The sequence below is a fragment of the Podarcis vaucheri genome (genome assembly GCF_965113315.1).
Source record: "Podarcis vaucheri genome assembly, chromosome: 4".
NCBI lineage: Eukaryota > Metazoa > Chordata > Lepidosauria > Squamata > Lacertidae > Podarcis > Podarcis vaucheri.
In genome coordinates this window covers 3,137,008-3,150,761 of record NC_138762.1, presented here as the reverse complement: position 1 = coordinate 3,150,761, position 13,754 = coordinate 3,137,008, and the positions used below count along the sequence as shown (strand labels likewise).

The window sequence follows — 13,754 nt, the reverse complement described above, 5'->3', positions numbered from 1 at the left end:
GCGTTTGTAACCAGAAGCGTTCATAACCAGAGGTACCACTGTACAGGCCTCCTGGCAGCTCTGTCTTGCCCTCAGGACCCTGCCCAGGCCACTTCCCTCATTGGCCCCATTCTGCACTCTCCCCAAGTGACTTTGCACAGCTGCCATCTGTCTTGGAACTATGACAACTGTTCTTGGTTGCCTGGATGAAGAGGGGTATATGTCTGACCACACCCATTTTGCCACACCCACCTCTGGGATGTGGCTCCCAGAAAGCTTTTGATAAGAAAACATGACCCTGAGGCTGAAAAAGGGTCACCACCACTGAATAAATCCCTGCTTTTTCAGGACTGGAAACCCAGAATAACATGACATCAAAAGTTCCAGATTTTATTAGGCCAGAGATATGATTAAAATTAGGAAAGAAACTTGACCATCATTTGTTGTTGTTGTTGTTTAGTCGTTTAGTCGTGTCCGACTCTTCGTGACCCCATGGACCAGAGCACGCCAGGCACTTCTGTCCTCCACTGCCTCCCGCAGTTTGATCAAACTCATGCTGGTGGCTTCAAGAACACCATCCAACCATCTCATTCTCTGTCGTCCCCTTCTCCTTGTGCCCTCCATCTTTCCCAACATCAGGGTCTTTTCCAGGGAGTCTTCTCTTCTCATGAGGTGGCCAAAGTATTGGAGCCTCAGCTTCACGATCTGTCCTTCCAGTGAGCGCTCAGGGCTGATTTCCTTCAGAATGGAGAGGTTTGATCTTCTTGCAGTCCATGGGACTCTCAAGAGTCTCCTCCAGCACCATAATTCAAAAGCATCAATTCTTCGGCGATCAGCCTTCTTTATGGTCCAGCTCTCACTTCCATACATCACTACTGGGAAAACCATGGTTTTTACTATACGGACCTTTGTTGGCAAGGTGATGTCTCTGCTTTTTAAGATGTTGTCTAGGTTTGCCATCGCCTTTCTCCCAAGGAGCAGGCGTCTTTTAATTTCGTGACTGCTGTCACCATCTGCACTGATCATGGAGCCCAAGAAAGTAAAATCTCTCACTGCCTCCATTTCTTCCCCTTCTATTTGCCAGGAGGTGATGGGCCCAGTGGCCATGATCTTCGTTTTTTTGATGTTGAGCTTCAGACCATATTTTGCGCTCTCCTCTTTCACCCTCATTAAAAGGTCCTTTAATTCCTCTTCACTTTCTGCCATCAAGGTTGTGTCATCTGCATATCTGAGGTTGTTGATATTTCTTCCGGCAATCTTAATTCCGGCTTGGGATTCATCCAGCCCAGCCTTTCGCATGATGAATTCTGCATATAAGTTAAATAAGCAGGGAGACAATATACAGCCTTGCCGTACTCCTTTCCCAATTTGGAACCAATCAGTTGTTCCATATCCAGTTCTAACTGTAGCTTCTTGTCCCACATAGAGATTTCTCAGGAGACAGATGAGGTGATCAGGCACTCCCATTTCTTTAAGAACTTGCCATAGTTTGCTGTGGTCAACACAGTCAAAGGCTTTTGCATAGTCAATGAAGCAGAAGTAGATGTCTTTCTGGAACTCTCTAGCTTTCTCCATTATCCAGCGCATGTTTGCAATTTGGTCTCTGGTTCCTCTGCCTCTTCTAAATCCAGCTTGCACTTCTGGGAGTTCTCGGTCCACATACTGCTTGAGCCTTCCTTGTAGAATTTTAAGCATAACCTTGCTAGCGTGTGAAATGAGTGCAATTGTGCGGTAGTTGGAGCATTCTTTGGCACTGCCTTTCTTTGGGATTGGGATGTAGAAAAAGGGTCACCACCACTGAATAAATCCCTGCTTTTTCAGGACTGGAAACCCAGAATAACATGACATCAAAAGTTCCAGATTTTATTAGGCCAGAGATATGATTAAAATTAGGAAAGAAACTTGACCATCATTTGTTAAAGCAGTCTATTACAGTATTACATACAGAGCAATATAAATATGTCATTTCTGTGTGCAACCTGAGAAACATGGAAGAGATGGAGGAATACTGTAGGTCCTCAGAAATCTCCACTAATTCCATTTCTGGATTTTCATGATCAAAACAAATATCTCCAGTACAAGGGGTGGACATCCAGGGGGTTGTTCTATGTTCAGGACCTTATTGAGTGGTGCTGACCCATCTTATAATAACCTTTGTGAATCCAGTTGAGGGGTCCTCAGTATGACTGACTCCAGATAGCTCAGGTATGATCATTTATAGGCAATATTTTATGGAAGCAGGAGGGACTTCATTATCAGAAAGTGTATGAATCTTTTTTGTCTAACTCTGGAATGTATATAACAGGAGAACAATCAAGCCTTATGAGGAATGGCTGAGGCAATTTGGTATGTTTAACCTGGAAAAGAGGATATGATAGCCATATTAAACTATCTGAATGGCTGTCACATGGAAGATGGAGCAAGTTTATATCCTGCTTCTCCAGAGAGTTGGATTCAAATGGCATGAAAGAAGATTCCAACTAAAGATTTGGAGGAACTTTCTGACAGTAAGAGCAGTTTGATGGGGGAACAGACTCCTTCAGAAGGTGGTGGACTCTCCTTCGGTGGAGATTTTTAAACAGAGGTCGGAGGACCACCCACCAGGGATTGTTCAGCAGCGATTCCAACAATGCATGAGGTTGGGCTGGGTTACCCCTGGGGTTTCCTTCCAGCTCTATGATTCTGATTCCATGAGGCATTTCGAGCTTCAGGGTGGACCAACAACTGCAGGCAGGATTGCTCAAAGATGGCATATAAATCTGTATGGACATTTGACACAACACAGCAGAGTTGTTAGAAGGGGAATGAAATGAGAAGCAGGACTGAGATTTGGATATGCTTCGAGGTTCAGGCTATGGGAAGTCGTAAAATCAAAATTACAATTCGGAAGACAATTTGATCTTTTTTATTTTAGTTTTTTATTTTTATTGGATTATGATTTGATATGTTAGTTGGAGGTTTTTTATTGGGAAATTAATATACACTCTAACAAAAAAAGAGGGGGAATGAAACAACATCAGCCAGCGTGGTGTAGTGGTTAAGAGCGGTGGACTCGTAATCTGGTGAACCGGGTTCGCTTCCCCGCTCCTCCACCTGCAGCTGCTGGGTGACCTTGGGCTACTCACACTTCTCTGAAGTCTCTCAGCCTCACTCAACTTACAGAGTGTTTGTGGTGGGGGAGGAAGGGAAAGGAGATTGTGAGCAGCTTTGAGACTCCTTAGGAAAGTGATAAAGCGGGATATCAAATCCAAACTACTACTACTACTACTACTACTACTATTCTTCTTCTTCTTCTTCTTCTTCTTCTTCTTCTTCTTCTTCTTCTTCTTCTTCTTCTTCCTTCCTTTAGACAGGCAGTCTCCCCACCCCCACTCCAGTGCATCAATATGGAGATTGTACTTCCCTTTGGTTTAAGCACTAGATGCTGGGAGTAAACATTTATTCATTCCACTGGTCACCCGTCTTGGTTCCTACTCGAACAGTAATGGACACTTCTACATAGCTGTTGTTATTGTGTTTGTGATCTGCGTGGTTCATTCTGTCATGAATGCTTTAGCTGAGTTTCTTGCATTCAGAGGGCTGGACTAGATGTCCCTTGGGGTCCCTTTCAACTCTATAATTCTATGATTCATTCAAAACCAATAAAATGTTTGTAAAAGAAAAAAGAAAGATGGCTAGATCCAGTACTTTTTTCCTGGGGGTACGCAGACCCCTAAACATTTTGTGAATCTTTGTCAGAATCTCCGTTCGGCCAAGCCGATAAGGCCTCATCTTCCTCCGAGCTGAGCCTTTGAAATCGCCTCCGACGTGTTTAGTGACCTGAGCCTTTGATAAGGCCTCAAGCACATTCTATCCAGCAGGGTTCCCAGCACAGGGAAGAGACGCGAGGTTTGGCTACATTATAAAGAGTTTTATTTCCAAACTATGCAGAACAGAAAAGACATCCTCTCTTTATGAAAGCAGAGAGCAACAATCCACAAGTGAATAAAACAATGCATTCAGTTCAGCTTCACAAGAACTTAAACTACTGTTGTTTGCTTCATGCACGATCAGACCCTGGTTGTACATATAGCAAACTCCAGATGTGCTTTTCCCGTCTGCAGTGTCATTTCCAAAACTCGTATCAGCAAATATCTCAAGACCACCAGATTTCTGATTGTTAAATGTCAGTCTGTAATGCATAGTGCCTTTCAAATAGTGTGCTATGTGTTTCAGAGCTTTCCAATCCTTAACAGTAGGATTGTTGACTTGTCTGCTTAGCAAGTTACAGCTAACTGCAATGTCACGTCTTGAACATCTGGCAATGAAATTTAGTTTGCCTAGCACACTTCTGTACAGTGTAGTGTCAGAAAATGCTCCTTCAGTGTCATCTACCTGATAACCTGTTGTCATTGGTGTGTCTACAGGGTTAGCACCCATCAGGTTTAGCTTTGTTAACACATCACCTTCTCACCCCTTGCCTTTTCCTGTAAGACCTATTACAGTCGTTAAGAGTCGTCAACAGGCTCATCTCAGCTATCTGCCAATCTCCGATTCCCACCACCCTTCTGAGTAATACCCCTCCCCACCTTCTCACTATATAGAAGGATCTGGCAACTTCTATTTCAGTGTATCTGAAGAAGTGTGCATGCACACAAAAGCTTATACCAAGAACTAACTTAGTTGGTCTTTAAGGTGCTACAGGAAGGAATTTTTTTATTTTGACTATGGCAGACCAACACGGCTACCTATCTGTAACTATCCCAGACCATGCAGGGATGTGTTCCTGAAACCGAAAGCTCCACAAAAGGGAGGCTTTTGGAGGAAGAGAGCACGAGGGGGGTGTTTCCTGTTCAGGGGGTGAAATCTCCAAAGCAGGAGGAGCTAGGGGAGTTGGCTGCCACGTCATCCCAACCATCACTGCAACCAGCAGGTGGCACTGCTGTGTTTGAAGCAGTGGAAAGTTTTTCCTGTGAAAAGTTTGGGCAGAGTCCAAACACCAGGATGATCTGCGCAGATGTGGTCACTAGCTGTTCCAGTACAAAGACTAAGGCAAACCTTTGTGGAAGATGGAACTGGTTCACCATATTTACATCAAGAAGGGTCTGATCCACCAGTTGGGTGAAGACTCCTTGGAGGTGCAAAGTGTTGTGGAGTCTGGCACACTTCCCTGTGTTCCATTCAGCTTTCTGGACTTGTAGCAGTGTGCACAGCGCAAGCCGCTTAGTGTATAAGCTTGCAGAAGATAAAGAGTCCAGATGCTGTTGTTCTAAACTAGCAGCTTTATTTACAGCAGAACAGTAAAAATAAACAAACCATCTGAGACAGCAGTCATCTTGCTTCCTTGCCCGGCAGCAAAAGCGAAAGTCAGACAGAACAAAGAAACAGCTTCTCCAGAAGTTGGAGACAGCTCCTCCCCAGAACAGGCAGGACGATGGGTTCTGAGCTGTTAAGCCTATAAGCTCTGATTCCCCATCACACCCCCTCTCGTCCTGCACTGCTGGGGGCTCGTAAGTTTCACCACTTACCCCAAACACAGACCTTTACAGAACTCCCCATGATGCTGAAAGCTCAAAGGTTTCATGTCCCCATCTGCCAGGTTCTTCTGGCTTGGACAGTACTGCAATCTCCCCAAGCCTAACTGGATACTCTGACACACATTCTGGAAACGGATGTCTAGGTCAGTGTTTCCCAACCTTTTTTGGGCAAAGGCACACTTGTTTGATGAAAAAAATCTCGCGGCACACCACCATTACAGCCCCGTGACGTCAGCGCGCAGCGTCACGCCGGGAGGGACGCACGAAAGTGAAAGTTTTCAATTTTTTTCCCTCCCCCTTGCTGGGGAACCTCCAAGCTTTGGGGGTGGGGGGGGAGGAGGCAGCAAAGCGAGGGACTGAGGGACCCTAACCCTAACCCTAACCCTCACCGATCACCCGGGAAAGCATGCGAACGAGGAGCCCCCGTGTCCTGCTCCCGGCAGCGGACGGCACAAAGCGAGGAGGCCTGGACAAGGCAGCACGCTCCCCGCTCTCGCTGCTTCGGGGCTTTTCTCCTCCAGGCCGCTTTCGAAGTCCCCTTCTCCGCTCCCAAGAGCCGGAGCCGCTGCTTCCAGGCCCTGTCCGAGCCCCGACTTCTGGCCTCACTTCGAGGAGCGCCTGTTGCTGGGGACGGGGCTGCATCCCCCTCAGCCGCCGCCTCGCTTCCCTCCAGGAGACCCGACGGCTCCCCCTCTCCCGCTCGCCCTCCTGTGCCCGCAGCAGACCGAGACCTCCCCACCCCCGCCCGGCTCGGCCCTACCTGGGCGCCTCCAAGCCCGGCCGGCTCCGCGTCGCGCTCCACGCCGGGCAGCTGCAGTGGGGGCGCGCGGCGGCCCGGCTGAGCGCGCCCCGGAGCCGCCGCGCCGTCGCTCGCGAGTCCCTCCGAGAGCCCTCGGGACTGACTCCAGAGTCGCGAGGCGGCGCGTCGCCCAGGGAAGGGGCGGCTTCCCACAAGTCCTCCGGGAAGCAAACGCCCTCGCCCGCCTCCCTCCAGGCAACATCTCACGGCACACCAGGCAACATCTCACGGCACACTTGTGTGCCGCGGAACACCGGTTGGGAAACACTGGTCTAGGTGTTTGGTTCTGGCCTTAAACTGCCCAGACTCTGCCAACTTCAGACAGGGTTGATTGTCCTCCCACACCGTGATGGGCAAACAACAATACCTGCAGATTTCTGGAACCAAACAAACATAGAATTCCTATTCCCTGCAAAGCTCAGACAGCACACTGAATTCAGCTTCAGTAAAGGAAAGCGCAATGAGACTTTGCTTCCGGGTGTGATGGCCTGGGATTCGGATTCAGATGATGAACCTGAGGGATCCCAACCTGCACAGGATTCCCCGCCTCCAGAACCAGCTGAGCCGGGGCTGGGGCATGAGCCTGAAGGGTCCTCACCTGTGCTGGATCCTCAGGTGCAGGCACCAGCTGAGTCTGCTCTGGCTCCTGAGGTGATGGAGGACCCATTGCCTGCAGGTGCTCCACTCTCAGCCCCGTCAGAGGAAGCTGGGGTTGCCTCTGGATCCAGTAACCCTCCAGCCTCTCCTGAGCTTCAGAGGCTTAGGGCAGAGAGGCAGAGGGAACTAAGTTCCTGCAGGAAGAGTGCTCGCCTCCTGGCCAGGAGAGGCGAGTCTTTTGAGGATCAGGGCCGCCCTATGCCTCAGGACATATAAAAGGCAGCCAGCCCCAGTCCCAAGTTGCGGGAGCAACCTTGGTAGTTGTCAGTCCCTGCCTGAACCCTGCCCTGCACACAGCTTCAACTTTAAGGGACTGCCTTCATATTGCTTCATCGACCACAAACTGGACTTAGACCTTGCCTCTTGATTAACCCCCGGGACCAGCACACCGGGACTTCCACCCAACCAAAGAGTCCCCAAACCTTACCACCATCCCAGATACGGACTTCCTGTTAGCCAGATTCGCCTAATTGCTATCTGTCCTGCACATCAGCTTGGCGTCACCTTTAGCTGACAGCTTGAGACAGAAATACCATTCCAGACACTCACACTTGGGTTTGTAGCTTCCCTGCTGAGCAGATTGGTAGCAAAAGCAATGTCCGGTCTCCTCCACTTGGACAGATACAACAGCCAACCCAGAGCTGACTGAAAAATCTCAGCATTTTTGAACTCAGCGCATTCTACTTGCTGACTATCTTTCACATAACGTGTCTCCATGGGTGTCCTGACCCCTGCATTCAGACATCCTGAACTTCTCAAGCCGTGATGCTGACTTGAATAAAATATTGGTGGGAGGCCAGGTAAGGCCCTCCTTGCACAATCAATCACATGATACATGCACATCATTTGAATGGCAATGCCTATAATGGCAGTGATTTTTTAAAAAAAGTAATATTTTGAGCCCGTAGTTCAATTTCCAGCAGCTCCCCTTGCCCCAGAGAACACTTCTAGCATTCCATCTCCCCTACCTGTGTCCATTTGGTATCATCTTTTCAAGGTTTTTTCCTGTCCATTGTGTTTGTCTTTCATTTGTTCTCCTATGTGTGTTGTCAGTAGAAGCCACAATTCTGTGGGTACTCTAGGTGGTGCAGAAAACACCTAGAAGCTCCTTAGAGGTTCAAGTGCCGATAAACTTCAGTTTTGTGATCTATAAATTTCATTTAGCCAGCAGAGGGTGTCACAGGGCCAGCCTACCTTCCCTTTAGAGCAAACATGGGCCTCCAGCTGTTTTTGGACTACAACTCCCATCATCCCTAGCTAGCAGGACTAATGGGAAGGGATAACGGAAACTGTAGTCCAGGAGCTGCTGGGAACCAAAGTTTGGGAAACCCTGCTTCAAAGCAACTTTTGTGATTGGCCTGCAAATATGGGACCTGTCCACTTTTGTATTTTCTTGTATTTTGATTTTCTTGTGACCTTTGTACATTATTTATTTATTTATTTATTTATTTATAGAGGGAAAATTCAAAGAGAAATTGTACGGCAAGTTGTGGAAGAATAAAAGGTTGTGTTTGGGGGGGGGAAACCCTGGGGTGTGGCCCCCTCAAATATTTTATTGGGGGACATAGACCCCATGGGCTTTAAGAGTTGGTGCCTAGTCCCTACAGCCACAGGTCTCAGGAATGTTACAACATAAAAACACAAGATAAAAACACAAAACCGATGTTAATCAGCCAAAGGTGGAGATTTGTCTGGTTCCTAAAGATGTTTAATGGTTTTTCCGACCTTTGTATAAATTCTTTGATGGAAAGTGAGATTGGAGCTCCTCCAGAAGCTCTTTCCACATTCCACACACTAATATGTTTTCTCCCCTGTATGAATTCTTTGATGGGAAGTGAGATTGGGGCTGTGAGTGAAGCTCTTTCCACATTCCACACACTGATAGGGTTTCTCCCCAGTATGAATTCTTTGATGCGAAGTGAGATTGGAGCTTTCAGTGAAGCTCTTTCCACATTCCACACACTGATAGGGTTTCTCCCCAGTATGAATTCTTTGATGCAAAGTGAGACAGAAGCTCTTCCTGAACCTCTTTCCACATTCCACACACTGATAGGGTTTCTCCCCTGTATGAATTCTTTGATGGGAAGTGAGATTGTGGCTGTGACTGAACCTCTTTCCACATTCCACACACTGATAGGGTTTCTCCCCTGTATGAATTCTTTGATGGGAAGTGAGATCGGACCTATGAGTGAAGCTCTTTCCACATTCCACACACTGATAGGGTTTCTCCCCTGTATGAATTCTTTGATGCGAAGTGAGATTGCAGTTTTCAGTGAAGCTCTTTCCACATTCCACACACTGATAGGGTTTCTCCCCTGTATGAATTCTTTGATGGGAAGTGAGATCAGCACTCTGACTGAAGCTCTTTCCACATTCCACACACTGATAGGGTTTCTCCCCTGTATGAATTCTTTGATGGGAAGTGAGATCAGCACTCTGACTGAAGCTCTTTCCACATTCCACACACTGATAGGGTTTCTCCCCAGTATGAATTCTTTGATGGGAAGTGAGATTGTGGCTGTGACTGAAGCTCTTTCCACATTCCACACACTGATAGGGTTTCTCCCCTGTATGAATTCTTCTATGGGAAGTGAGAGAGGAGCTATCAGTGAAGCTTTTTCCACATTCAACACACTGATAGGGTTTCTCCCCAGTATGAATTCTTTGATGGGAAGTGAGTTTGGAGCTATGAATGAAGCTCTTTCCGCATTCCACACACTGATAGGGTTTCTCCCCTGTATGAATTCTTTGATGCTTAGTGAGATTGGAGCTCTGACTGAAGCTCTTTCCACATTCCACACACTGATAGGGTTTCTCCCCAGTATGAATTCTTTGATGCGAAGTGAGATGGGAGCTCTTACTGAAGCTCTTTCCACATTCCACACACTGATAGGGTTTCTCCCCTGAATGAATTCTCTGATGCTTAGTGAGATCCGAGTTCATACTGAAGCTCTTTCCACATTCCACACACTGATAGGGTTTCTCCCCTGTATGAATTCTCTGATGGTAAGTGAGATGGGAGCTCTGACTGAAGCTCTTTCCACATTCCACACACTGATAGGGTTTCTCCCCTGTATGAATTCTCTGATGGAAAATGAGACTGTAGCTTTGACTGAAGCCCTTTCCACATTCCACACACTGATAGGGTTTCTCCCCTGTATGAATTCTTTGATGGGAAGTGAGTTTGGAGCTCTTACTGAAGCTCTTTCCACATTCCACACACTGATAGGGTTTCTCCCCAGTATGAATTCTTTGATGCAAAGTGAGACTGTGGCTGTGACGGAAGCTCTTTCCACATTCCACACACTGATAGGGTTTCTCCCCTGTATGAATTCTTTGATGGGAAGTGAGATTGGATCTTTCAGTGAAGCTCTTTCCACATTCCACACACTGATAGGGTTTCTCCCCAGTATGAATTCTTTGATGCGAAGTGAGTTGGTCCTTCTTCCTGAAGCTCTTTCCACATTCCACACACTGATAGGGTTTCTCCCCAGTATGAATTCTTTGATGCAAAGTGAGATTGGAGCTCTGACTGAAGCTCTTTCCACATTCCACACACTGATAGGGTTTCTCCCCTGTATGAATTCTCTGATGGGAAGTAAGATTAGAGCTATCAGTGAAGCTCTTTCCACATTCCACACACTGATAGGGTTTCTCCCCAGTATGAATTCTTTGATGCGAAGTGAGAGTGGAGCTTTCAGTGAAGCTCTTTCCACATTCCACACACTGATAGGGTTTCTCCCCAGTATGAATTCTTTGATGGGAAATGAGAGAGGAGCTCTTCCTGAAGCTCTTTCCACATTCCACACACTGATAGGGTTTCTCCCCAGTATGAATTCTTTGATGGGAAGTGAGTTTGGAGCTATAAGTGAAGCTCTTTCCACATTCCACACACTGATAGGGTTTCTCTCCAGTATGAATTCTTTGATGGGAAGTGAGTTTGGAGCTCTTACTGAAGCTCTTTCCACATTCCGCAAACTGATAGGGTTTCTCCCCTGTATGAATTCTCTGATGCCTAGTGAGATCCGAGCTCGAACTGAAGCTCTTTCCACATTCCACACACTGATAGAGTTTCTTTCCAAGGATATTTTGTTGATGGGAAGTGGAATGGGAGCGCTGACTGCAGGTTTCTCCACACTCCAAATTTTCACATGGCTTTTCCTCTCTGGGGATTTTATCGTGGTCACCTTTGTTCTTGATTTCATCATAAACTGCAATGGAGACAAAAAGGGATTAGAGCCTCAAGGACAAATGGAGAAGAAATTAAGGGAGTTCAGTGTGTGTTTCTTACCTTTGTTGTTTGTCAATATCCAACATATTTATTATCAGATTTTGTTGAGTTGTTGACTGCTGCTTTGTTTGCTATAGATTAGTGGCCAAAATTGTGGAAGACTTTTGCAGAAAAGTGTATTTCAGAGGTTTGATGGCTCATAATACTGCTTCTTTTGGAGTAATATCATACAATTATGTATCAACGGAAATTGTTCATTTACCCATATTCTATCTAATGTTATAGCCAAATAACCAGAAAAAGGAAGCACAACTTGCTTAGGTTGACTGTGTGTCTTTTTGTGGTTGGTTTTTTTGTGTTCTTGTAAAACATAATAAAATTATAGAAATGGCACAAAGAGTTGACTGGTCATCCAGAAAGCGATGTAAAATTGTACTGTTTAATGAACAATGCTACAGTTATGAAGAAACTGATGAAAGATAAGGAAAAACTTAACCAGAGCTGGCCATTATATATTTTTGAAGAGGTATCAGGAGACTTAGTCACTATAAAATCAGACCGGTAAAGGCAGGGAAAGGTGCACAAAGGCAAGTGACGATGGACGAGTGGAGAGACTGTCCCTACATGACAGAAGAAAATCATCTGGGTGTATACAAGATGACATGGCATGGGAACTGCCCTCGGTTCAGGAGGGAGAGAGGAAAAGCCGAATGGATTACAGAGAGCCTCCAGGGATCATGGGAAGCAGCTCCTCTTCAACAGAGCAGAATAAACACGCCTCCAGTGGAGCGGCGCTGCAGGAGTCGGAAGAGGCAAGACAGTGCCAGGACAACTTGCCTGGGCAGAGTGGGGAGGAGAGGGGTCCTCTGTTACCCACACCCTCCTTGCGCAGAAAGCATCCGCGCAGAGAGGGGAGGTGCAGACTGGGAGTCAAGAAGCTGCTTTGCTGGGGAAAGTTTAGGAACCGCCCACTCACGGATTCTGCCAACGACTGAGTCAGCCACGGGAGAGTGGCGCTCCGGATGGATAAGGTTTATTTTGGCAGCAAAAGCAAGGCTTCACAGCTAAGCAGGGAGATATTTGCCTGATTGCTCTTGAGCAACCCCTTGGAAACATTACACACACACACACACACACACACACACACACACACACACACATATATTCTATTTTATACTTCAACAGGATTCCGCTCCATGTCATGTTGCTGCTGTGTGCAAAAGGTGCTTTCAAGATAAAGATATTTCACTGCCGGAATGGCCTGGGAATAGCCCAAACTTTAACCCAATCAGAACTTTAACCCAATCAGAAATCTATGGAGCCGACTAAAGAAACTTGTTAGTCAGAAGCAACCCAGCAATAAAGTCCAATTAACAGAGGCAATAATTTAATCTTGGTTTCACTTTATTACAGCTGCAGTACTAAAAACTTGGTTCATATCATGGGAAGGCATTGTAAGGCCGTAATTAAAGCTAAAGGTTGCCAATGGTTAGGACTGCTGTTCTAATAAATACTCCTTCATAAAAGTTCTTTCATTACATTCTTCATTAGATTATCCTTCATTGATATATAATTTTATGGTATTACTCCACACAAAAGTGGTGTTATGAGCCATCAAACCTCAGAAATACACTTTTCAGAAAAGGTTTCCACAATTTTGGCCACTAGGAGAAGTTCACTTTAAAGTTAATGTTCTATTTATATGGGATCAGACTATTATTTATGTTTCATGTTTATATATGTGTTGGAAGTGTTGGAGTGGCTTGGGCAACCCAGCCAAATGGGCAGGGTATAAATAAAAAATATTACTATTACTACAGTGTTACATTGATTTAAGAACAGTCCTGTTCTGGAAAAGATTAAGTTTGTAAACCATCTTCATCATCATCATAATCATCATCACTGCTACTACTACCTGAGATTCAATAAGTCTAGCTCTTCTCTGGGATGAATTTTGTTTGGCCCAACCATGGCATCCCCTCCATCTCCATTGTCAGTCGTTTCTTTGGTCAACCCAAGACTGACAGGAGCAAAAACAAAAACAGAAAACCTGAAGCTCCACATTTCCTGGACTTGTAGCAGAGCGGCACAGCGAGTGCTGCTTGTGTGTGTGAGCTTGCAGAACTCAGAGTCCAATACACTGCTGTTCCTCTAAATTAGAAAGCTTTATTGTATGTACAGCAAGATAAACCATCGGAAGATGCAGACGTTGCGTCTTCCTGGTCTCAGCAGAAAACGAAAGTCAGAAAGAACGAAGAAAGAGCTTTCCTGGATGTTGAGAAAGCTCCTCCCCAGATGCAGGACACTCTGAGCTGTTAACCCTGTAAGCTCTAAAGCTCACAACTTATCTTTCCTAACAATTCTGAAGCTGACATTAAAGATGGCCTGGGCAGTTCAGACCAGCCTGATCGTGGTAGAAAAAGGAATAATTTGAGGAAGATTGTTCAAAGAAAAAACGGTAAGTTACTGTTTATTGTGGGGGTGTTAGGTTCCCAGGTGTTATAGGGGGCACTGTTGAGCTCTGTGAAAATAGATGAGGTTGGTTCCATAGAGGTATGTTTTGAATTTACAG

General features: G+C 46.0%; 2 protein-coding genes and 1 long non-coding RNA gene across 3 annotated transcripts in view; 2 read left to right on the top strand and 1 right to left on the bottom strand.

Annotated features, from left to right (window-relative positions):
• LOC309530282 (uncharacterized protein) overlaps positions 1–13,754 on the bottom strand; it is a 487,095-nt gene that overhangs the window by 21,757 nt on the left and 451,584 nt on the right. Inside the window, exon 6 of the mRNA XM_082218997.1 lies at positions 8,978–11,162. Within this exon, the coding sequence (XP_082075123.1) occupies positions 8,978–11,162 (2,185 nt within the window). The remainder of the gene's footprint in view (positions 1–8,977; positions 11,163–13,754) is intronic.
• LOC309530352 (uncharacterized protein) overlaps positions 1–13,754 on the top strand; it is a 302,362-nt gene that overhangs the window by 214,258 nt on the left and 74,350 nt on the right. The gene's annotated exons all lie outside the window — the stretch shown is intronic.
• On the top strand, positions 5,226–8,466 carry LOC309530665. The gene is made up of 2 exons (XR_014218826.1): positions 5,226–5,638; positions 6,571–8,466. It is a non-coding gene; the product is annotated as an uncharacterized lncRNA (long non-coding RNA).